Consider the following 24,642-nt stretch of genomic DNA (forward strand, 5'->3'; position numbering starts at 1 on the left):
TGAGGCGACAGGGATATTAATTTTTCCGATTGAACTCGTAAAAACAAAGGGCACATTCTAAAAAGCAATATAAAACGGCAAAAAAACATTGACAACCTATTAAGTTAGATAGTTCAACAATAGATTCTAAGGAGTATTTCTACCCTTTTTGAGATTGTTTTTTAATAGGTTTTAGATTGATCCTCGATAACTATGCGGAACTATGCGGATAACTATGCGGAATTGCAGTTTTGTTTTTCTCCGGGCTACACAATTCCTGGATTTTCTTCGGTGCCTAGTAAAACCCAATAAATAGGATTATGATAGTTGGCTATTGATGGTTTCTTGATATTCGAGTATAAGCAATTTTACGATAGTCGACAAGCGATAGTTTTATGATAGTATACTATTGATAGCAGTTTCGTCGACCCTCGATAGCACAATCAATAGTTTTTAGTTAAAATTGGCTTCCACTATCGATAGTACTGTCAATAGTTCTGCATTAGCAGTGTGCAACGCATCTGAAAACGCGCAACGCTACCCCGTAATCAAGCATAACACATAATGTAGGCATAACGCTCGCACACCATATTCCGTGCTCCCGGGGTTTATCGAAATAATCGAGACAAGTTTAGATTTTTTTATTGAAGGTTATTTACAGACCACAGGTGTTTGTAATTGCATTTTCCTTTAGTAAAGGTGCCTGAGGAATTCACTGAGCAGCTTCTTGCGTGGGTTTGCTGTTGCGGCGTGAAGCTTTTTTCATGAACGGCTTGCTCTGCGTCCGCTTTGGTGGCCGTCTCTGTTCTGTGCTCCAGGTAGGATTCTTGCATCCTGGCAGTTGGTACCTGGGTGCAATGAAAATACTAGCTTCGAGGTACCCAATGTCATTTCCGGATATCCTATGAATTTTTCCCAACCAGTTTGAGAACACAAAGGTGTCTAGAACTACTAGTAGTAATGAGGACAGTGGTTAGAACCGTTTAGATAATGAAACGACTTGCGTTTGATGGCGACCATTTTTGCAGAGTAAAAATAACTGGGAAAATTGTCCATGCCGATTAATATATGGCATCCGGGGGCCAGAGTGCTGCCAATTGCGAGACAATTCCTTCTAGATGTATTTAATAACAAAAACCCAGAGATAAAAAAAAAAAGTATATATATTTTCAAGACATTTTTTTTTCTTCTGTCTGGGTTTTTTGGTAGCGTAAAAAAGATTTTTCATAGCTATACCTACGGTGCTGCTTGGTATTTTCAGCATAAAGATTTGATCTTCCTAACAAGCTATTATTAGTAAGTGTTCTGGTGTTGCAAAAGGGGTCTCCTCAGTCAGATGAAATAGTAGAAAGGCATTCATTACTCATGTCTCCAAAAATTATTTTCTCAAATTAGCCTCTCGAGAAGGGTCGCTTCCTGGACCCTTAATAACGGGTCGCCAAGAGTGCCGCCTGCATCTGGGGTGCTGCAAGTTTTTATAAATTGAGGACACCCATTGGGTTACTCTGCACCGAGTGTGCACTGAACTTGTTTGATGGCTGTGCCCCTTACCCGAGTTCTGTAGTGTCCACAGGATCTTTGCTGAGCAGAATGTGTATGGTCGGTATTTCCCGCACTACCTTCAGCTTGTCCAAGTCCTCGGACTTCGGCTGCCAAATTTCTTCCACCCTGGAATTTAAACTGGCTTAGGTCATGGAAACGAAATGGCTCTCATGCTGAATCATTCTGACATGCTTACTTTTTGTAGCAGATTTTGTTGATCTGGTGAAGTTGCTACAAAGGAAGAGAGCAAATGTTATGTGGTGGGCAATATGTGCATCTGGTTTCCTTTACTGCTGTTGAACAACAGGTAATCTGAAAGGGTGGTGACTTCAGGATTTTCAATCAACCTTGGGGGAGTGGGGGTCACACATTCTTGGGAGGGGATTTGGGGAGGGACATACTATAGGTTTTTGTATTTTGTGCAGGGAATTTTGGGGGTGTGCCTAGATCACTGTCTGAAGGCAGTTAAGGGGGTCACAAAAAGAGAATGGATCTGCTGGATCTTAATTTTCTTAATTCATTAAAGCACAAAGACGTTGGTTGATTCCAAGTATTACAATGAAAAATATTGTGCCTGCATTTTATAAACACATTAAAATTTTTTTTTTTTTGACAGTGAAATTAGTATTTAACACTCTTGGCATCAAGAGCTACAAAACATCACTGTAGGTAGAACAGAGAAAGGTAGAACAGATTCAACTTTACTTAATCTTCATATAATAAAGTGGGAGTGATAAAATTATTGAGTTATTTATTAGCATTCTTGTATTAGTTGCACGCTACAGCATCGCATAATTACGATAAAGTTTCGGTTCCAAACGCCTGTGGATTGTTTTGGTGACCATCGTAACCATGCTGCTCGTCCCACTGCATCTCCCATTCATTGTGAAAGCTGATTGTGGATTAGAATTGTAATGAAACATAGCATGAAGAAATAAAATCTCCAACAGGATTCACACCCGGAACTTTGCAAAACGAGTAACAAGGTGGGACGCGCACACTTGACCTCTCGATTATCGGCATGTCCAGCTTGGGCTGTTTATTTTCGCAAGTGTAGTCCTAGAATGTTGGGATTTTCTCATGACTGGCTTTATGGCTACGAGTTTTCTATTTATCCTCTTTTACTACAATATTTCTCAGTAGTAACTAGACATGGCACTCTTCAAGCACACAAAGGCGATTCACTATATTTCCAGCATTGTCGCCCTTTTGCTGCGAGCGGATCGGCAATTTTTTGTGGTCGAAGCGAAAATATACTTGCGGGTTGTCATTTGGCGATCGTATTGGGACGCGGCTCGACCGATTGAAGTTGCAGACTGTTCTCTCAAACTGACCTCTGTAGCCCGACATTCAGTGTTGGCATACAGCTTGAAACCTAAAAACCGACCGCAGTGATGTAGGCAACGCTAGAGCTCAATGGCGTTGACCATCCTACAATCATCCGAGCATATCAGACATTGGATGTCATTCACTCATTTGCGTGTGTGACGTGATTACGGTGCCACTGCTGGAGCGATACCCGATGCTCTGGCTTCTCACATTAAGCTCGGTCTATGTCGCCGTCTTGTGCAAACAACAAAAATTTCCTAACGGCTCCCTGCAGTGACGTATTTGCTGAACTGAGGGGGAAAATCCCCCTGGGAAACCGAAATTTCCTTTTTTTAAGCTCGTAAATGAAGTAACAAAGGACGGGGATTCCAAATTGACATATAGCTCAGAATGTTTTCAATGACGATTCAGTCTTCGAAAGGAAGCAAGCACGTGCTGAAGGGCAGGCGTTCAAAAGAGGTGCCCTGCCATTCTCACCTTGTTGGCTACTATTAGCGGCATGCGCAAACTACAGGGGGCGCTTTTCTAGCTGTCATAATCATCGTTAGCGCCGTGACGGGTAGGACAGACTCGGACAGACCGCGCATACCTAGGATCCCTAAGCTCGTCAGCTCGCTTCATGCACTGTTTGGGTAACACGTGGCAAAGCCTGTTTCACGCGTTCTGTTTATTTGGTTAAGTGATACTTGTAGTAGGACATTTTATCAAAGCTTGGTGCTAACAAACACTTTCGGCGCTGAGTGTCGAAGTGCTAGGATGGGGGCGTGCTGCGTTCTCTACCCCAGTACAAAAAGCTGGATGATAAATATAGAATATCCGTCACTTTGCCGCACTACAACACCTGCCACGGCGAATGGGGTGTATTTTTTTATTATGATTCGGACAAAATAAAACTGAGAAAGGAATGTCTCATCAAACTGAAAATAGAAGCAATAAAACTGGTTGGGGCTAGTTGGTTCATATCGATTAAAAGGTTAAAAGGCGCGAACAAACAGGACGAAAAAAAAGATGTGTCGTACGTGTCTCTTTTTCGTCCTGTTTGTTCGCGCCTTTTAACCTTTTAATTGAAAATAGAAAAGTGAAATTCGAGAGCCTCTTGCGTGTGTAGTAAACACTTCAGGGAAAGCGACTTTGTGTATCCTGTTGATTCCAATCAGACATGTATGTAAAGCATTATTAGTAACGAGTTACTTCTACTAGTTACTTTTCTCAGTAACGAGTAACATACTTGGTTACTTTTAAGGCCAAGTAACAAGTAACGGCATTTCATTACTTTTGAGGAGTAACGTGTAAAACAACATTTAAACAGCCTCGTTATAATTGTAACCTGAGTATGCGTCTATTGCGACAAAGGCAGATGGGCAACCCGAAAACAACTAAACAGTATGGCAGTATAACAATGTTTATCGCTGAACACGTTAGTCAAGCTCTACAGCTGGCAATGCCCTTCACTCAGCGAAAACAATAAGGTTTGCCAATTGAACATTCTAGAATTGTGTACAGACCGAATGCAATGCCAGAGGTTGCCAACGTGGGAAGGCACAGAACCCTATGTCAACTTAGAACTTTAGAGGTGGAGGGAACAAAAGAGAAAGGGGAATCCCAGATTCACCAGCTTTTCCTGAAGCACAACACTGCCATTTCTCTGAGTGGGTCAGTAGAACTACCCTTCAGCGTCGCCAGAGATGTATTCTCTATGAAGCGGAGAAGCATAACTGATAAAAACTTCGAAAGCCAGTTACTGCTTAAATGCAATGACTACTGAAAAGAAAACAATCAAGTATGAAACAAAAGCAGTTCTGTATTTGGTCATCAAAGTAAGAAAAAAGTTATCTCCCTATTTTTAAGGTAAAGTAATGCGTTCCTTTTGAGGATCGGTAACAAGTAACATATTTAGTCACATTTTGAGCGAGTAACGGTATCTACTAGTTACTTTTTTGGGTAATGTGTACAGGTCTATTCCAATGCGTTCTTGAGCGCTGGTCTCCTTTTAGTTCCAAGTTGATTCCTTTTTGCATTTCGTAAACCAATAAACAAACATTTCATCAAGATAATTGACTGGAAAAAGTGGTGGCTGGCTTCCGGAGTCGTTTCAATGAAATCTCTGCTTATTCACCCGGTCGACGCAAAACGTGCGAGACACCCTTGCAATCAAAGTCTTAAAGGGGCCCTGCAATCATATTTAAGGGCCTACTTTTTATGCGGTTTCCACGTCTCTTGGGGTTCGGGCAAGCCAGCGGGCACGGAAAGAGTAGCTAAATATCAGTGCGCCATATTTTAACCGGACGACACGGAAACCTCCTTCACCGACGAGGGCGACCCGATGTACCGAAAGCGCGCAAAATGTGACGTCTTTGGTCCTGGGCTTACTACTGGTCAGAGCCACTAAAAACTTCTTTTTGGTCGAAATACAAAATATAAGTGCGCGAACCGTTTCAATTATTTATAAAAGTAGTTTTTGTTCACTATTATAGATGAAAAAAAGAAAGAAATGCAGTTTATAAAGTATGGAAACAAGAAATGACCCGTCGACATACCCGCCGCCAAGCGGTGGCAAAGGCGGCGCATACTAGAAAGGAGTAGTGGGATAAGGCGCCGACATGGAAAAATCCCGGATGTATACGGTGGCGCTGCAGTCGTATGGACAGGAAGATCCGACCGGCTCCGAGCGTTCCGAAGGCCTTCGGCGAGAGGCTTTGTCTTGCGGTTTGGCCGTTTCGCGGTATGGCAGCGCGAAGTGGCTCCCATTCTGAACTGATCTTTACCCCGTGTTGGCTGTCGTTTGTGGCCAATGAAGTGTCATGCCGAATTAGTGTTTAATCGCGCAGTAAACGCAATGAAAGCCGCTTTGGCTGCCCGCTGCATACAGCCTATCCAGAACATGCTTTAGTGGCGCCCTCTGGCACCGTCAACACGAAGTGCGGCAGCCGTGAGCGCTCGATGAGTTCACTATTCCTCCTCTAGTTCACGGCCACTCAAGCCAGGACCTACAACGTCATGAAGGAGGTTATTTTTTGCTTGTTTTTGTAATTCTAAATTGCCTATAACTTCTAAAATAAAGCGAATTTCGCGAAAAGAAAAGTTTCACTAAGTTACTACAATCAGTGCGCTCAGGTTCGGTGCAAATTAAAAAACAGTAAAAAGTCCTTGCAGGGCCCCTTTAATCTAGTAAGTCATTGACACTTCAGCGTCCCAAAAAATGACGTATATACCTGCTATGAATTACTACCGTTTGTTTAATTTTGGGAACACAAATGCGCATAATGCATGATGTGCTTCTCAGCGTGCAATTTTAAACTTGTCAACAATTCTTATTAAAAATTCGATAAAACAAATGAATCATTCTCTTGAATTTGCCGGGCAATGTCTGACAATTAAAGAATTTATAGAAATTTATGCTTTTCTTTTGAGCAGAAGTCGCGATGTGACAAACTTCATTGCCATGTATTCGACGCGGGAGAAGCTAAGCGTCAGTTGTTGACGAGCATTTGCTAGTCACCGACTGTCGAGTCACACATGGAGAGAAGTGTTGGTATTGGCAAGCTCACTGTAGCTAGAACAAGTGTGCGGTTCTTTGCAACACAACTGTTTGCATGTGCACAGCTAAGAAGACAGCACATCATTTACTCCGGTGAATGCAAATCCTTTACCTACAGCAACCTCCACAGATAATAATAATAATAATAAAAAAAAAACAAAAAAACAACAACAACAACAAGAATTGGAGAGGTTGTGCAAGCTGTAATTTGAAGCTCCAGGCTTGTTTTTGGAAATTTAAAGGACCTGTGCAACAATATTCAATTGGAATGTTTTTCTCTCTACACAAGCTTACTGGCACACCTGGGACTCAAGGATACTCACACACAACGCCACTGGCCAAGAAAATCCTTTGTTGCGGTGTAATTTCAAGGACAAAAGCAATCATTTTCATTCAATCTCTCCTTTGCAAAATTTGATGACGTAACTCAAGGATCGCAGTACACCCAAGTGACGATATTTGAATGCGGTTCATAGATTGGACCCGAGCATTGCGTGGGCACTCGACTTGGGCTCGTGACAATTGCTAGCTCGAGAAGCATTCGGGTTGTGACCCGTGTCCAATCGCTGCAACGATGACAACAACCGAGCCATAACAATGTCTGGAACTCAGCGCGTGTCCTGCGCTTTGCCAACCCCAGCGCGTGGCTATGATCAACACTGGCGGCATATAATCGGCTCCAGATCATGTGGCCGCTTGTTCTGGCTGCAAGTTGAGGGGGTGAACGCTGCTCGTTTTTCTTAAATTTTTTTTCTGGGACTTCTATTGCGTGGGGTGAAAAACGAACGCGTGTTTCATAGGTCATTAACGTTAGGGATCCGTTTTAAGCGGTATTTGTGCTCAGTACAAAAATTGTTGCATCGCTCCTTTAAAGCTTTTTAATATAAAAAGCAACATCAAGGTGCTGTTATTCATTAGAAAGATCACTCACAAAAATGTCATACATGTTTCTTTAATAAATAAACCATTTTTAATCGGCACAGATGCAAACTAACATAGCTACTCCGTGCCGACATATCACGTCTGCTCGCATCCTACCAGCTTCGTTATTGGAGAGCACACGCGAAGTGGTGCCACCAAGACATCTCATCACCAATATATGGCTTGCACTGATGTCACATCAGCAGTCATTGTGAAGAACCTTGCTGCGGCACATAGTAAAGTTCTTCACAATGCATTTTGCACAACCGAATTCATTTTTCTGGACAACTAGGAATGACCATTGGCACAGTGCAATTTCACATGCAAGCCATGTACAGGTAGATGGGGCAGCACAACAAATTAACAAAGATAACGGCATTTGAGATATTGTGGTTACAATGTTGAGTCGCAACTTGATGCAAAAGGAAAAAGGGAATGTTTATTCATAACCTTAAAACACAAGCCTTTCACCCTTGTTGGTGTTAGACTAGAGGCAGCTAATAAAACCTGTTTGCTCTACTGACGTCTAACCCCTGGTTAGCTCAGTTGGGTAGAGCGCTCCACTGGAAATGGAGAGGTCCCGGGTTCGATACCCGGACCAGGCGGATTTTTTCGGTCGCGCACCAGTCACCTAGTTGTGTTTGGCCATGATAGCACTGTTTAGAACATGTTTTCTGTGCGAGCAATTCAAAGCAAAGAAAATGGTATACCTTGTGTTTTCTCTTCATGATCTCTACGCAGGTGATCGTCTTTCCAAGTGCATGACCAGAACCAGTGAATACCATGTGCTTCTTTGATTCATCCTGTGTTGTATAATATAAAGTATGTCAACAGATGATTGGTTTGACATAATGTGATGGCAACAATATAAACAGATACGTGCAAGCAAGTTGCCTTTCTATAACCTTTCGGGAAGAGTTCTACAATTAGTAAACAAGTGTACTAGGTGACACGTTTTCAAAAACTGGCCTTACTTGAAATGCCTTTTTGGCGAATTCAAGAATATTTCTGAGCTTGCTGCTCGGTTGAACTTTCATGTGCACGAAGCCCTCTTGGAGGTCTTTGAAGGGCAAAGAGCTTGGACTCTCTTCAATTACTTCGCCTTTTGTGTAGTTCTCCACTGAAAAGGAAAGTTTGAAACTCCTGGTTACAGAGAGGGAAAAGGACTGTCGTGAGGGGATCAGCGGTCGAATCCGTTAACGGACCGTAGTTCGGAGCTCGTGGAGCGAAAGGTCGCGCTGCAGTACCCCCTGTTCGTTTTGATCTGGATGAGCATCGTACCGGCGTGCTGTCGTGTATTACTACTGCGTGATGCACCTTTAAGACCCCAGAGTGGCAGTGGTACTGCACTGGCTAAATGTCTCACCTACAGCTGAGACACCAGACGCCCACCGAGGCTAACTTCCGGCTCTCTCAACATACATGCAACACAATTATTTAAGTATTTTCGTCCGTATACTTACTTTTTTCTTGGCAAGAGACACGGCTCGAAGCATTCAAAATCAACAAATTTGCTAAACCAATATCTAGCTATCTCTTCACAATAACTGCGTTTGAGAACAAAAGCTACTTTCTTCGAGTACTTTCATAATGGTTTCGCCGTGTTGATCATGTTTCTCCAACTTCTGGAGCAATGATTTCGATGATGTCGGCGCCTCGGCGCTGTTTGGATAACTCGGCCACTTGGCTATTGTTTGGCTTGTGTCGACTCTTCCAACAGCTCGTCTCTCGGCTCGAGCCGAGATGAGCATAGGCATAGAGTTATTCTTAGAAGTCCACTAACTTTTTATATCATAATGTGTGGGCTTTATTTTTACTTTTATGCAATATTAAAGTCGGTCTCTGCGTTTCTTCAACATGAGCCGAGGAGCCAGTTGAGCGGCTGCACCAGCAAACCAGCGAGGTGTCTACATCCAATCCAACACAATCCGCGATTCTTTTCCGCCGGTTTCAAAAATGGCGGATGTGTTTTCGTGCTGCGTTTCTGGAATTTATTGCAATCCGGCTAACACAACTTGCACTAACTGCAAGAAAGTGTTCGATTCTCGAAAACGTATGCTATGTCACGCAAGATGTGCTCACGGCTGGAGCGGTTTAGCCCCTTCAGTGAGCTGCGATCGGTGTGGCAATACCTGCTCCAGCTTTTCCAGCATGGTTGAACTCGTCATGCATCACGAATCGGCTCACGAGTTCGTGGCAGACTGCGTCCAGCTCACCTTCCGGTCAGAAAACGGTAAGCTTTCTCCCAGTTAGGTGCATTAGATGGTGTAATCTTATTGTCGGCGTTCATAGCATCCAGAGATAACAATGAGATCACGCTGGCGCCGTTCTTTGTTGTCAGGCAAGAGCGGCGCGCGGCCTACTTTTGCACTTTTGGTTTAACTTTAAATCAAGATTGAACTCTTTTGTCAATATTCAACGTTTTCTTCTTTTTTTTTTCCTTTTTTTTTTAAATTTATAATTTGCGAGAAGCGAAGCGTCGCTGTTGATCGCGCGGCGGTCGCCCATTTTAGACCGGTAGGTAATTTACTGTGCTCTTTCAGACCGCGTCATTATATATAAATGTTAATAAACGTGCCACTCCAAAGATATTGTAAATAATGATTAGTTTTATACTTTTAGCTGTAGAATCTCTCTGCCAGTACAGCCAGGGCGTGAAAACCATGGAGGACTTCCTTCGAGGTGTGAGCCGAACCATTCGGTTCTGACCTCCTCAGACGTAAAATTTTTGTATGTTTATCTATGTGGCATCAATAAAATGTTTGAGTTCTGAACAACTTCCCATGAAATATATTTCAACCAAGGTGGTGTAGTTGGTGATTTGTTTAGAGAGACAAGAAGGAGCGCCACTCGTGCACATGCACCCAATTCACCTCAAAAGGCAGCAAGCTCCGCTTTTAATGTAGGCTGTAAACGAAAGACAAGCGGAGATGAATGTAACTGAAGTCACATAGCACCAATGGCACGAGTAGAAGTGCTCATTTTGCCTATCAAAAGCAAGCATTGAAAGCATAACTAGCAAAATACTCATTAAATAATAATAGCAGTGACTACTTCAGTCTATGATCACTAAATATTACAATAAAATGACACTGACTTTTTTATTGTTAGACAATATTCCGGCAATTTTAAAATAAAAGAGTTATAGAAACCTTATCAACTTGCTCTTAGGTAACCGGTCTCAAATTATGGGACCAAGTTCCTCATTTCACCAGCAAACAAGTACGTAGAGAGCATAAAGAAATAAAGTGCATTGAGTGTGTTATATTTTCGAAGTGATTTTATTACGGGACCATTTTTTCCTACTTTGAACTTGGGACCATTAGTTCCGAGACCATTTATTCCGGGACCATTTGTTCTGGAACCATTAGTTCCCGGGACCATTTGTTCCTACACCTCAAGTTTCTACAACCCTTTCGTAAAGTTGAAGGTAAAGGTACCTGGTTAAGGGGAGTCATATCAGGCAAAAATTGGGAACTCTAACCATAACTTTATTAAACAGTACCCCGACGTTTCGGCGTCAATTCGGTCCCTTGCTCACGGGTGTGTGCCGGTAAGGACACGCGTCACCAATTTCACTCACGGGTGTGTGCCGGTAAGGACACGCGTCACCAATTTCACACACGGGTGTATCTGGCTTTGCAGACGTCACGAAGCCCTGAGGCACAATTACTTGGCAGAGTGCCCGAGGAGCGGTTTATGTTTCCATTAGTTCACTGGATGAAGCAGTACTCAACAAAGAGCCGCTTTTCGAATGCTTCTCCAAGGCCAGCACCCAAGAGAGAGGCGGCAAATTTTTGCTAGAGCTTCGTGAAACTCTCGGCAGGTGGCGGTGATATGCTAGTGGCCGTCTAGGGCCGTCGTTGCCACGGTCATTGCGGTGGCAATGACGGCGGCGATAACTATCGCACCACGTATGTGAACAATCTATATCTTCCTTTTCTTTTATTTGCGGAAGCAGATTCAAGGCTTCTTTTAGCCTCTGCGACATTGGCATGACTGTCCCTTTGCGGCCTGTACACCCAGGGGTGGACTCAAGGGGGGGGGGGGGGGGGGTCCAGATGTCCTGACCCCCGCCTGAATTTTGCATGTGTAAAAATTCAGGGCGTGGAAACGGCGGGGGGGGGGGGGGGGGGGGGATCGGATCGGGTCGGGTCGGGTCGGTCAGTCCTAGACATACGATACGCTGACCAACACCCGAGCCCCATCCCCTCTAGAAATACCTGCATCCTCCCCTGTGAGTGTACACCTGGGGTCACGGTGCTGGGGTCCGCACAGTATTATTATTGTTGTTCGATAAAACACAGTTTTATTCGCGTCAACGTCTAGCACAGGCTAATAATGCATTGAAATCAGTCCTGGAGAGCACTACGTTTGACATGTCACATGCACAAAATATAAGCCCAATGAAGTAGAGGATTCACGGCAGTAGTTACTGCACAGCAGACTCATGCCGCGAAAAAATTTACATGCAAGAATTTTTTCTCAAACTTCGTAGCGCACTAAATTTATGAACAGCACATCCCCCCACTGTTAGGGTCAGCTAGTGGACATTTTTTTAGTATGTGAGCTAGCACCCAAACATTGCAGTCAGTGCACATTTTTTCCTTCTCAAGTTTTGTGATCTTTCGTGGGAGTACTGATACAGGAGTATTGCCTGTCCAGAGATGTTGATTCATAATATTTTTTCTTGAGCAACGACAACAAAATAGTGGTTTTGACAATTTATTTCACAAATGCATTTGTCACAGAAAGCAGATATCACAAAAACCAGCTTGGACTTTACACAAGCTTTGCAACCTTCCGCAGCTGCTGCGTTTTGTTCTTCATTTCAGATTTTTTTTTTGTTTGTTTACAAAGCTGCCTCATCCTCATGGAAATGTAGTGATGCAGCAACTGGGCCACAATGTCCTGTTTGTGCTCAACACATGGAAATCCGAATCTGTAGTCTTCCAAGAGATTTTCAACAATAGGCATTCCTGCAAGTGGCATGATTTTCAAATCCTATTTCTGCTGCTTTCAGTAAGCAAAAGACATTACGATTTGAGTGCAAAAGCCCGCCCCAAGTCTTACACTGGACATGGAGGCTTTCTGGTTGAGTGTGAAGCGCCGTCTCCTCATTTAAACTTCCTCTGCATGTTGGGCGTATTGTACACTTGAGGAGCCTCCAGCACATAAAACCAGCCAGATAGTAAATGATGCAGTGAACTGTTTCTGGTGAGGTGTACTCATGGTCGAATTATGATTCACATTCTACTTCGCTAGCAACTAAGCCACCTAACTTTTGTTTAAGGTTCTGAAGTTGCGTCTGTTACTTGCTGTTAGCTTGGAATGCTTCTTTTATATTAGTTAAGGTTAGCGCACGTCTATTCTGAGAGCTGTTCACTTCACAGTTTCCAAATTTTGGTGTCTTGATCATACTGTAGATTGACAGCATGTTGAACAGCCGTAGGAAAGTGGGCATAGAGGGATGATTGCCCTGACCACCTGCTTGCCTGATGGTCTCAAAAAAAAAAAAAAAATGCTCAAACACATTTTGATTGAACTTTCCCGTCAAAACAAAGCTAAATCTGCAGTCCTTAAATTAGAAATCTTGGAAGTTCCAGAGCAGACAAAATTGTCGCACGTAGACCCTCTGCAGTCTGCCCAGTCAGGCAACTTTCACAAGATATCTTTCCAGACACCACCTCCATCTCCCACTTATTAAGCCAATGCAATGAAGAAGTGAGAACTCTCAAGTCCTTGCTCCCTACTCTGACGTTTTCTTTAGGGTGACTGCGATTGGGGGTATCAAAGAGGTTTTGAACTTCAAAGAAAAATCAGCTGTACCATTAACGTTGTCAAGCCCCTCTACACCTTTGCTAGAATAGTACTCTAGCCCTTTGGCTACACTTCGGCTAAACAACTGCGTGGCCAGCTTTACACACATTTTTTCAGTGTTGGAGGGATTGATATGTGCATGTGTGATCTTGGGGCGGACACGTAAGTATGCAGGCTGCTTCATGTCCTCGACAAAGAGCTTATCATAGTGAACCCAACAAACGTGCTCACCATTAAATTACAAAACTTTTTCAGCACACAAGCGGTTGCATACCCATTTCATGAGATGTGGAGCATGAGAAAAAAAACAAAGAAAACTACGCTTGTCATCAACAGGGTGCGTAAAAAAGCGCTTAGTGTCATGTAGCGCTCCGGTCACTCCGAGCTCTTTCCACATTACACGGTTTGTCGCTGCCCCATCACACACCACACCATCGACCAATGCACCAGCTTCTTCAAGCAGAAAAATCTCCTCTAAAACAAGCTGTGCCGTTAACTTGCCTTTTGTGGGGCCTTTGCTTGCAAACACTGCAGGAGGCTTTGAGTAGTGGTCACTGAACGCGCAAAAGGTGAAAACCAGTCCATGGTCTGCCAGGTCATCACTGGCCTCCATATCATCCCCGAAATCAGTGAAGCCACTCTAGGTCATTGACTTTAAGTGAACCCGCATTTCCTTCCTCACTTGCACCTCATCAAAAGCCAGTATTCCGCGGCGCTGAAACTCGTCGTCGGTGGCCATCTTCTTTTTGAACGCTGCAAAAAATCTTTTGTCAAACCCACATACATTTCACTCTCACCATGCTTAAGTACTTTCACACTGGGGGGATCGGTGGCCGAGTGGGCCGAAGCGCACACCCAGCTCGACGCGCGTGGAGCGAAAGCTCGCGCTGCAGAACCCAGGGATCCTGGGTTCGAGCCCCACCCCTGCCCGTTTCGATCTGGATGAGCATCGTACCGGCGTGCGGTCGTGTATCACTACTGCGTGGTGCACGTTAAAGACCCCAGGCTAGCGGTTGTACTGCACTGGCTAAATTGCTCATCTTCAGCGTGTGACGCGTCGTAACTTTAATGGCAGACCAACTACACGCTGTATAAATATCCCCACAACCCAATTATTATTTACTTTCACACTGTTGTAACACAGGAAAGAAAAGGCAAATCATTGTCCCGAAGGAAACAATAGGGTCAGGGGCTGTGTATATGTAGTAGAAGGCACATCAAAAGCCAGTCTTCAGTGTAGCGCCGGCTTTTCTTGTTCGTCGACTTGGCTGCCGCTATACACTCCCTGACTGCTGTTAGCTGTGTGCCTGAGGGGTGAAGCTGTCAAGTTTGCTTCTAAGGTCTTCTTCAGAGATCTGCAGTTTTTCATGAGTTTTCTTACCATAGAATACCACGCATCCGCCCATATCACACTAAGCTCCCATACCCAAATTTGTAAGATCTGAGAAAATATGCACTGTACATTGACATGTAAAATTGATGACCGGACAAGCGCCCATGCCCCATTTTTTTGCGATTATCTCTCAATTTTGAGTGGGCGCTTGCCCGGTATTTTACGATAAGTTCTCCAGAAAGTTGTTTAAACCGGTTAAGGAGCCGATTCTTCGACCTCTTCAGAGCATAGTTCACCCACCACACTGATGCAACAGTTTCAGCACTTCGCTGAGAATACTGAAAGCGAACACTGTTGTGTCCCGAAGTGGACACACGGAACGACGAGGAAGAAGCGAGCTCGAGCGACCGACGCGAGCCAGCGAGCCAGCCGAACGCTGCCGTCTGCCGATACCGGAATCACCTTGATTGTAAATAGTTGTTCTATATGTACTAAAGGTTTATTCGTAACGGCTGCGAGTACTCCATGGTCTTAGAAACACAACAAAGTGGCGACGAGGAATCAACCTAGACCTGATCTACCAGGGCAAGAATCGACCGAACCAGGTACTGTGCATCATGGACGACCTATCGCGTTCGATTGGACCTTATGAGGAAGGAACAAGCTGGGACGAGTACGAGGAACGCCTTCAAGAGTATTTCGAGTTGCAAAAAGAAAACATCAAGACCAATCGGATGAAAGTTTCTGTTTTGATCACTGCCATCGGACAGAAAACTTACTCCAGACTTCGGGATCTTTCGTCTCCTGAGCAACCGAGCAAGAGGACTTATGAAGAGCTCGTACAACTCCTAAGTCGATTCTACTCGCCTAAGCGGTTAGTGATAGCCGAGCGCTTCAAATTTGGAAAGCGGGATCAAAGATCAGGTGAACCTTCAACCACGTATTTGGCAGAACTAAGACGGCTGGCGGAGACCTGTCAATTTGGAGACAAACTCGAGGAGCAACTGCGCGACCGATTTGTTTGTGGTCTCAATCACACGATGGCCCAGAAGCAGTGCCTGACAATTGAAAATCTGACTCTGACACGAGCTGTGGAATTAGTAGCGGGATTGGAAGCGGCTGAGGATCAAATGAAAATTCTCAAGGATGCGCGCGCCACCGCTGAAGACGAGGTGAAACAACTAGCAAGTACAAGCGCTGCCTGCTGGCGTTGTCTCAAAACCAACCACACTCCTCAAGATTGCCGCTACAAGGGCTACGACTGTGACGCATGTGGACAAAAGGGTCACCTGCGGAAAGCCTGCAAAAACAGCAGCGTGCAACAAAGAGGGAAAACGTCAAATCAGCGTGGAAAAGGCAAACGCAAGGGACCAGCCAAGAAAGGAAAAGGAGCGGTGCAACAGTTGAAAAAGGAAGAGAGAGCGGACGAATATTTAGTCCTGCGAATAAACGCGGAAATACTGACTGTGCCACCCCTCAAGAAAAGCGTCTTTATTAATGAAGTGACTCTGGAGATGGAGGTGGACACCGGAGCTACGGTGACAGTGATTCCAAAGCGGCTGCAAGGAAAACTGAAGATTCGCACGCTGGAGCCTTTCAGGACCAAGCTTCGCACTTGCTCAGGACAAAGCTTGAACGTCTGTGGTACTGCGGATGTCCAGGTCACAAGCAATCAGAAGACCTGGACGCTGCCACTAGTCGTGATTAATGCAGAGGTGCCACCACTGTTGGGAAGAAATTGGATACAAGTCCTGGACGAGACATGGATGCCAGCACTCCAGGTGAATACTGTGAAAGATGCGCATTGCTTAGAAGGCATCCTGGCCGAGTGTCAAGAACTTTTCAAAGAGGAACTAGGGTGCTTCAAAGGAGTTGAAGTCAATCTGCAGCTGAAGCCAGACGCCCAACCAAAGTTCATGAAAAGCCGGAAACTTCCCTATGCACTCCAGCATCTGATCGAAACACAGTTAGATGACATGGTAAAAAGAGACGTCATCGAGCCAATAAACTACAGTGAATGGGCAACGCCTACAGTCAACATTCCAAAAGGAGAAAAAGAGGTCCGGATCTGTGGCGGCTACAAACTCACGGTAAATCCACAACTTGAAGTGGACCAGTACACTCTGCCAACAGCCAGTGACTTGTTCACGACTTTGAACGGTGGGCAGAAGTTCACTAAGTTGGATTTAAGACACGCCTACGAGCAACTGGTGTTGAATGAGAAGTCTCGCCAGTACGTCACCATACACACGCATAAGGGACTCTACAGATACAAGCGTCTACCTTATGGAATCGCCTCCGCCCCTGCTATCTTCCAGAAACAAATGGAGATACTATTGGGAGGGATTCCAGGTGTCTGCGTGTTCCTGGACGACGTTTTGGTAACCGCAGAGGACGATACAACGCACTTAGAGAGACTGCACGAAGTACTAACGCGCATGAAGGATCGTGGACTTCGGCTAGCGAAAAAGAAGTGCCTGTTCATGAAAGACAAGGTGGACTACCTGGGACATACAGTTAGCGGTTCTGGAATAAGCACAATGAGGAAAAAGGTCCAGGCTGTACAGGAAGCACCGGTTCCCAAGAATGTGAGCGAGCTACGATCGTTCTTGGGACTTGTAAACTACTACGGACGTTTCGTGCCCAAGTTGTCTACGATTCTAAAGCCGCTCACGCTTCTGCTGCATGAAGACATGCCGTGGAACTGGTCACCAGAGTGCGACAGGAGATTCCAGGAACTCAAGGGAATCTTGAGCAGAGCCCCAGTGTTGGCTCACTATGATCCAGAGCTACCACTGATTTTGTCTTGCGACGCTTCCCCAGTAGGAGTTGGAGCCGTGTTAGCGCACGTGTATCCGGACAAGACAGAGCGTCCTCTTGCTTATGCATCAAGGACACTTGCTCGAGCAGAGGAAAATTATGCTCAACTGGAGAAGGAAGCTCTAGCGATCGTCTTTGGAGTGAAGAGATTCCATGACTACATATATGGACGTAACTTCATCTTGGTAACCGACAACAAGCCGTTGGCAACCATCCTTGGACCCAAGAAAGGCATTCCAACAATAGCAGCTGCAAGATTGCAACGTTGGGCAATGCTTTTGTCAGCATACCAATATACAATGGTCTGCAAGAAATCAGAAGACAATCTCAACGCCGATGCCCTATCTCGCCTGCCAATTGATGGACAAGAAGAAAAGGTGAACGACTATGCCACAAGTTTTTACATGGGACAGCTAGACCTGTGTCCAGTAGACACGAAGACCCTGCAGGAGGCAGGAGAGAAAGACCAACAGTACACCAAGGCACTGAAATTCACTCAAACCGGATGGCCTGAGAACGTAAGTCCAGATATGGAAGTATACTTCAAGAGGAAGTTGGAACTTACGGTGGAGGAAGAATGCTTATTGTGGGGCCGAAGAGTTGTTATTCCAGAGGCATGCCGAGAAAGAGTACTGCACGAGCTTCATGCGGTACATGACGGCATTGTGCGCATGAAGAGTCTGGCAAGACTGCATGCTTGGTGGCCCAACATAGACAATGACATTGTCAGAACAGTCGAAGAGTGTTCTCTGTGTCAGAAGTTTCGGAACCAACCAGTTCAAGAGTATTTCCACTGGCCGACACCCGAACAACCCTGGGAAAGACTGCATATTGATTTTGCTGGCCCGTTCCTAGGGGAAAGGTTTCTAGTTGTCACCGACGCCTTTTCTAAGTGGCTGGAAGTGGAAATAATGTCGAGCACGATTGCGGAGAAAGTCGTGGAAGTTTTGCGGAAGTTGTTCGCACTGCATGGACTACCGCGAACTATAGTCTCGGACAATGGACCACCCTTTCATTCTGAGGTTTTCGAAGAATTTTTGAGGGGAAATGGAATCCAACACAAGTTTTGTGCTCCGTTTCATCCCGCAACGAATGGTGCAGCCGAACGAGCAGTACAAGTGCTCAAGCAAGGACTGCGGAAACAGACCGAAGGGTCATTACAAACGAAGCTTTCCCGAGTTCTGATGGCTTATCGTTGCACACCACACACATCCACTGGTTTCGCACCATCAGAACTGTTGTTCAAGCGGAGATTTAGAACGAGATTGGATCTACTTCACCCAGAGAAGTTATCGGAGTTTCAAGCTCAGAAAGAACCGAAAAGGAAGTTTGAAGAGGGAGACGGGGTTTTGGTGCGAGACTACCGAAAGGCAAAGAGAAGTTGGATTCCAGGCACGATTCTGAAGTGTCTTGGGAGAGCGCACTACAAGGTCAAGGTGCCCAACGGAGTTTGGAAACGACACGTCAACCAACTTCTTCGCCGACCAAGCCAAGTTGCAGGCACCGGGGAATCCGAGTCAGATACTCTGTTCAATCCCGAACCGGAGGAAAGTACATCAGCGGAACGTGGGAAACCAGATTTAAAAGCAACTGTCCCTTCTCCGGGTGCCCGAACAACGTCTGAAAGCGCTGAACGCCGATACCCCTCGAGAGCACGCAAGCCGGTGTCTCGGTACGGACTGTGATTAGTCTGAGGGAGTGTTGTGTCCCGAAGTGGACACACGGAACGACGAGGAAGAAGCGAGCTCGAGCGACCGACGCGAGCCAGCGAGCCAGCCGAACGCTGCCGTCTGCCGATACCGGAATCACCTTGATTGTAAATAGTTGTTCTATATGTACTAAAGGTTTATTCGTAACGGCTGCGAGTACTCCATGGTCTTAGAAACACAACAAACACCAGCTGGCTTTGTTATGCTTTTTCTCTCTGTTGCTCTTTTCTGGCGGATTCGCAGGGTGTCTGACAGGCTGAGGCATCTCTGACAAACCGACGCGTCCACATTAAGGATCAACAAACACCTTTTGTGATGCCATTGCCATTAATGTCAACAAATGCACTTTCCGGCACAGCTCACTCCCTAGTGCTTGGTCTATCAGTGCAAAGCGTGACTTTATCCACATGCTCCAGGAAAGCCTTGACGTCGTCAAGAGTTGACATGAAACCTGTGTGTTGAAGCTTGGCCATGGAAACTGTTTTTCCCATCAGGACTGTGGTGACTTGCATTTTTGCGTCGATCTCTACATGTTTGGAAGCCACAAAGGTCACGGCCGGACCAACTGTTCCCGAAGCGCATTCTTCCGATTGCCAGTTGTTGCAAGGTCCCTTTGCGTGCTGCATTTGTGAGGGTACGACGCTTTTCACGTTGCCCATTTCAAGTTTGTGAAATCCCCGCGAGTTGGACGGCAAGCATGACAGTGGTAGGTGATCAAACGCGGTAATGAATGAGGAAGCAGCGGTCGTTGGTGGGCAAGAATCGATTTCTTTCTGACCTTCCGTCACATCCATGCTGTTGTCATCGCACGCTGACGTTGCACAAGAGGCCTAGTCACAGTATGCGTGCTCGCTGCTACGTTCGCTGGTAACAGCAGATGAAGAGCTTTTGTTTTCACCAGTGCCGAAAGCTGTTTTTCGGCGGGCCGCTTTCTGGTTTTGGGGGTCTTTGACAGATAAGTCTTTGTATCAAACAGGAACGTTTAATCACTATCATAAATGAACTCATATAGAAATGCAATCACTTTTTTCTTCTCAGGTGATGTGCTAACAAATGTTGGCATCTGCTCCAGAAGCGTCAGTAACTGCTCGAAACAAATATTTTGCCTGCTACAGAACCTGCTACAAAACGTCAAATGCGGCTTCCATCACTGCATTCCCCATACTCTGTGGACACAGGCCGACCCGACGGGGGTAGCCAACGGGTTAATAGGGTGGAGAGAAGTGGAGAGACCTGGAGGCGCAGTTCGAGAAGGCCTCAAGGTTACTAGCACTAAATCAAGAACGTTTCCCGTAGCAACACAATTACAGGGCAATTTTGAGATACTTTTTTTTTTATTTACTTTTGCCGGGCATATGCGCGTTTTGTTTGCCAGTAGATAGCTCAAACAGGAAACCATAGTCACACCAGACCTTTTACGAGTAATCATCGCCGACTTTCGTACATATTCCATCACTGTATGTGTTGGTGTCATCATCATTCGTAGTTTCCACGTAGATTAAATGTGCTTCGATGTTCTATCATTACAGAATTTCTTCTCTGGAAAAAGAAGGAAGAAGAAGAAGGAGGGGTGAGCTATATTTGCAACCTCAAGAAGGTGGAAGGAGCAAGTGGTGCTAGCATGCAGTCTTACCGATGTTACCAGCACAAGGGAGAAGATAAGAGAGGCCTGCCTGCCAGCCACCGTCAGTGCAACTCGAGCGGCCAGCACTGTCTCTCAGTAATGCTCAAGGTCATAAATGCTGACGGCATCAAGGTGACTTACCAGAAGAACCATTACCGCCACGAGGGCCGTCATCCGACAAGCGGGAAGCCTGTGACCGGTCAACCTCCTCTCGCTTCTCCAGACGGAGCTGTGTCGTCAGTGGTGGGCCCGGGATCACTATGTTCCGGACGTCGCACTTGGCTCTTGGTAAAAGAAGAGGGTATGTTTTACGCGCAAGACATATTAGATACCCTTTTGTTGGGTGATGTCTCAGATGATGCTGTTAGAGCAGTACTCCCGATTTTGACTAATATTCGTGATGTATTGATGGATTCACAAAGAGCAAATCAAGCATCTGAGTAAGAAGCGGCGGAATTCCACTTGGGGAACACTGTCCGAGTCTGTTTCACTGTGCATCTGGAAAGAAGACACATTAGCTAATGACTTGCGAATGATTACATGCATGAACACCTCGAAAACTGTATGCATGCTATAGAATTGTTTTATTTTTCACGGAGTTAAATAAAGATGTCTCGAAGTTCATTCACTGCGATTTGGGTTGGGGTGATGAATACTCAATGTTGAAAATCGGGTATCCCGGATGGATGGAGGCTAATGGCTGTACCCTTTATAACGGGCGGTAGCTTGCGCCGCCTGGCCTAGAAGTTAAGAACCAAAAGTATATATGATTTCTTTCCTTCGCCAATTTGCTTACTGCCGTGTATTATGTGCGTGTTTGGAACGTTTAGCGAACAGGACCTATTGAGCCTAAACAACGGCGGATGCAACCGGAGACACCGGCAGAAGAGAGCCGAGTTGTATAGCCACGGAGAAGCGCGGGATGCCTGGAAGCCACAGACTGGGCGCGGTCGCAGACTGGAAAAGGCGCTTCTCGTAACACCAACGTATCCTTGCATTATCCCAAATTAACCGGTACATCACACTTAAACTCTGCAATTTCGTAACTGTCACCCGGATGACTTTTGGGGGATCGGGCAAAAAAACAACTAAAAACAACATCCCCCGGCGAGGGAGTCGCCAATTTTCCTCTGGTCAGACCTATACTCCGTCTCACTGAAACCGCCCGCAGGGGGCACCTGTGAAAGCAGGTGTTTGGAGAGTGGCGTCTCCACGGACCCCGAGCCGTGCGGGTTCGCCCGCCCACGTCTGGCTGTGCGTGGCTGTCCCGTGTCTGGGGAAAAGGGCATCCTGGTGGTTGAGCCGAGCCCGGGGTAGGTTTGGACCCTTCGGGGCCCCCCGGGCGAGGCAATACACCACTTCGGCCCCCGCTTCTCATAGACGGGAGTCCTGGTAAGGCCCGGCCAGGATGATTCAGTCTAGTCGCCACTTCTTCTCTATCCCCTCTTTTCTTTCTCTTTCCTCCTTTCTCCTATTCTTCGTTTTCACCTTCTTTGGCGGCAAGGGCTAACCTTGGGTGGCGACAGAACTCTTTCTTGACCCACACTTGGTTATAGCATCCTGGTAGCACTGATAGAGTAACATACTCAGACAAGCCAGACCTGTTATGAGATGTTACCTATCCCCTTGTTGGACTCCGTGGTGGGTGCTGCGCTACGGACGCCGAAGTTTTTTGCCCTTCATATGGCGCCCCTCCCTTCTAAACCCGGTTCAAGGCAGGCCTCCAAGAGGCCTCGCCCTGAGCCCCAAGTCATTGGAAAAGCCCCTGAAATGGGAACATTTACAAAGTTTTTTGTGATTCACTCGAACCTTGAAGAAAAGCCAGTGTCCAAATTGTCCCCCTTTGTGGTAGCCAAAGTGCTAGAAAACCTTATTGGGTTCTCGTACAAAGCAAAAAAACTCCACTCCGGCGACCTTCTCGTTGAAGTAAACACGAAAGCCCAAAGTGAAGCACTCTCCAAGATGACCAGCATAGTCGACGTCGAAGTGTCCGCGAGTCCTCACGGGACGCTCAACACGATCCGTGGAGTCCTTTCTGAAGAAGACTTCCTCGATGCTAGCGAGGAAGAAATCCTGGAAGGACTGAAAGATGCCGGTGTTGTCGCCGTTAAACGTATTATGTTCCGCAAGGATGGCAAGGAAACCCCGTCAAAGCACGTGATCTTGACCTTTGAGAGACACACCCTCCCTGAAACTGTGAAGGCAGGTTATCTCCAGTGCCGCATCCGTCCCTATGTCCCCAACCCGCAACGGTGCTTCCGCTGCCAACGCTTTGGGCATGGGTCACGCAGTTGCAGAGGGAAAGAAACTTGTGCAAAATGTGGAAGCCAGGAACATGTTGCTGACATCTGCGAGGCAGCGGCCCGCTGTAGTAACTGCAGTGGGCCCCACCCAGCTTACTCCCGCACCTGTCCCCTTTGGCGTCAAGAAAAAGAAATTCTTTCCCTAAAGGCAAAGGAGAACATCACCTACTTGGAGGCTAAGAAGAAGCTGTCCTTCCTCTCAAAAGGAGGTTACGCCGAGGTGGTGCGAAGGGGCCCTGCACCACACTTGGAGACTAGGGCCACCCAGGTCTCTCCTGAGATCTTGGCGGCTGACCTAAGGGCCCCATCCCTTCGACAGGAGCAGCATGCTGCTCCCCTGGGCAAAGGTGGGCCGGCAATAGCCGTGCCCGCCCTACCCTTCAAGACTGCGGCGCAGGGTCAGCAGGCTTCCTGTTCTCGCAGAGAGGGCGCTTTAGCTGCTTCCTCTGCTCAGGACAGGCCAGCACTGTCTGCACCTGTCAACACTGGCCGCTCTCCTAGGGAGGAGGAGAAGAAGCGAGGCCCTCGGCCTCAGTCCCTGGAGAGGCAGCCAGCAACCAAGGAGCTGCGTGGTTCGCACGCAGCTTCCCTGCCGAGAAAGGAGGTGGAACAGATGGACGGGGTAGAACTCCTCCCCAGCACATCGACCACCTTTCCACCTAGTTCTGGTCGTGGTCGCGGATTGGGGCCCCGCGGTACAGACCCTCCCGGGCTAGCAGGCAAGTCTGCCTGCGAGGCTCAGGAGAACACTGGCGCTGCCTTGTCTGCCCCCTCATCGACTCCGGGTTCTGACCAGGATGAGATGGAGTGGCAGACTACAAAGAAACAAAAATCGAAAAAACTCGTAACTCCTCCGAAGTGAGGTAACTGACTCACTTTTCCATGTGCTCCGGTTTTCGTGCCTAAAATGGCTTCTGTACTCATACAGTGGAACTGTCGTGGCCTTCTAAGAAACCTGGATGATGTAGAGCATCTTCTGGAGGAGTACAAGCCACGAGCGCTGTGCTTGCAAGAGACTCATTTGAGTCCCAGCCATACTAATTTCCTCAGACGTTACCAGGTTTTCCGGAGGGATCGTCCGAGCTCTGTCAGTTCCTCTGGGGGAGTTGCGGTGGTTCTCCCAAGAGAAGTTCCCTGCACAGAGGTTCCACTGTCCACATCACTTGAAGCAGTGGCTGTTCGGTTTTTGCACCATAAGGCTCTTACAGTATGCTCTTTATATCTGCCACCTTCCCTTACTTTAAAATGTTCAGATTTTAACTCGCTGTTAGACCAGCTTCCTGAGCCTTTCCTTTTGATGGGCGATTTTAATTGTCACAACCCTTTATGGGGGAGCACACGTCAGGATGTCAGAGGAAAAATTGTTGAGTCAGTTTTAACCACACGAAGTCTTTGTCTTTTTAATACGGGCCAGCCTACTTATTTTAGTCCATCATCCTTGTCATCAACTTCCATCGACCTTTCAATTGGTTCTGCTAGTTTACTTCCAGATTTTTCCCGGAGTGTGGATTCCAATCCACGTGGAAGCGATAATTTTCCTACTCTTTTAACCTGTAGCATAGCCCCTCTTTTAATTCATACACGCCCGCCTCGTTGGAAGCTTGACAAGGCTGATTGGGGCCTTTTCAAGCAGGCATCGCTTTTAGCATATGCTCGTCTCGAAAGTCTTACAATTGACGAACTCAATCATCTTTTAACCGAGCGTATTATCACAGCAGCCAAGC

General features: G+C 46.3%; 2 protein-coding genes and 1 non-coding gene across 3 annotated transcripts; 2 read left to right on the forward strand and 1 right to left on the reverse strand.

Annotated features, from left to right (window-relative positions):
- Positions 1-586: 586 nt before the first annotated feature.
- On the reverse strand, positions 587-8,983 carry LOC115317698 (ribonuclease P protein subunit p25-like protein). Its single transcript, XM_040206140.1, has 6 exons — positions 8,773-8,983; positions 8,284-8,429; positions 8,020-8,112; positions 1,718-1,752; positions 1,531-1,647; positions 587-827 (listed from the first exon to the last, which is right to left on the reverse strand). Coding segments are annotated over exons 1-6 (528 nt in total). The 5' UTR covers positions 8,774-8,983; the 3' UTR covers positions 587-691.
- On the forward strand, positions 7,841-7,914 carry Trnas-gga. The gene has a single exon. It is a non-coding gene; the product is annotated as a tRNA-Ser (tRNA).
- Positions 8,984-9,190: 207 nt separating the features above from the next.
- On the forward strand, positions 9,191-21,747 carry LOC115317702. The gene is made up of 2 exons (XM_029977399.4): positions 9,191-9,542; positions 20,521-21,747. The coding sequence occupies exons 1-2, from the start codon at positions 9,266-9,268 to the stop codon at positions 21,057-21,059; spliced, it is 816 nt and encodes a 271-aa protein (XP_029833259.2). The 5' UTR covers positions 9,191-9,265; the 3' UTR covers positions 21,060-21,747.
- Positions 21,748-24,642: the final 2,895 nt, after the last annotated feature.

This window comes from Ixodes scapularis, unplaced genomic scaffold (assembly GCF_016920785.2).
Source record: "Ixodes scapularis isolate PalLabHiFi unplaced genomic scaffold, ASM1692078v2 PGA_scaffold5__190_contigs__length_132052651, whole genome shotgun sequence".
Taxonomy (NCBI): Eukaryota; Metazoa; Arthropoda; class Arachnida; order Ixodida; family Ixodidae; genus Ixodes; species Ixodes scapularis.

Bases quoted from the DNA above. Each gene is read 5' to 3' on its own strand.
- LOC115317698 (XM_040206140.1), bottom strand. The intron at 8,113-8,283 runs GTAAGGCCAGTT...TATACAACACAG, and splicing joins TCGCCAAAAAGGCATTTCAA to GATGAATCAAAGAAGCACAT. The intron at 828-1,530 runs GTAAGGGGCACA...CATTGCACCCAG, and splicing joins GTGGACACTACAGAACTCGG to GTACCAACTGCCAGGATGCA.
- LOC115317702 (XM_029977399.4), top strand. From the start codon at position 9,266: ATGGCGGATGTGTTTTCGTGCTGCGTTTCTGGAATTTATTGCAATCCG. The intron at 9,543-20,520 runs GTAAGCTTTCTC...CTATCATTACAG, and splicing joins CACCTTCCGGTCAGAAAACG to AATTTCTTCTCTGGAAAAAG.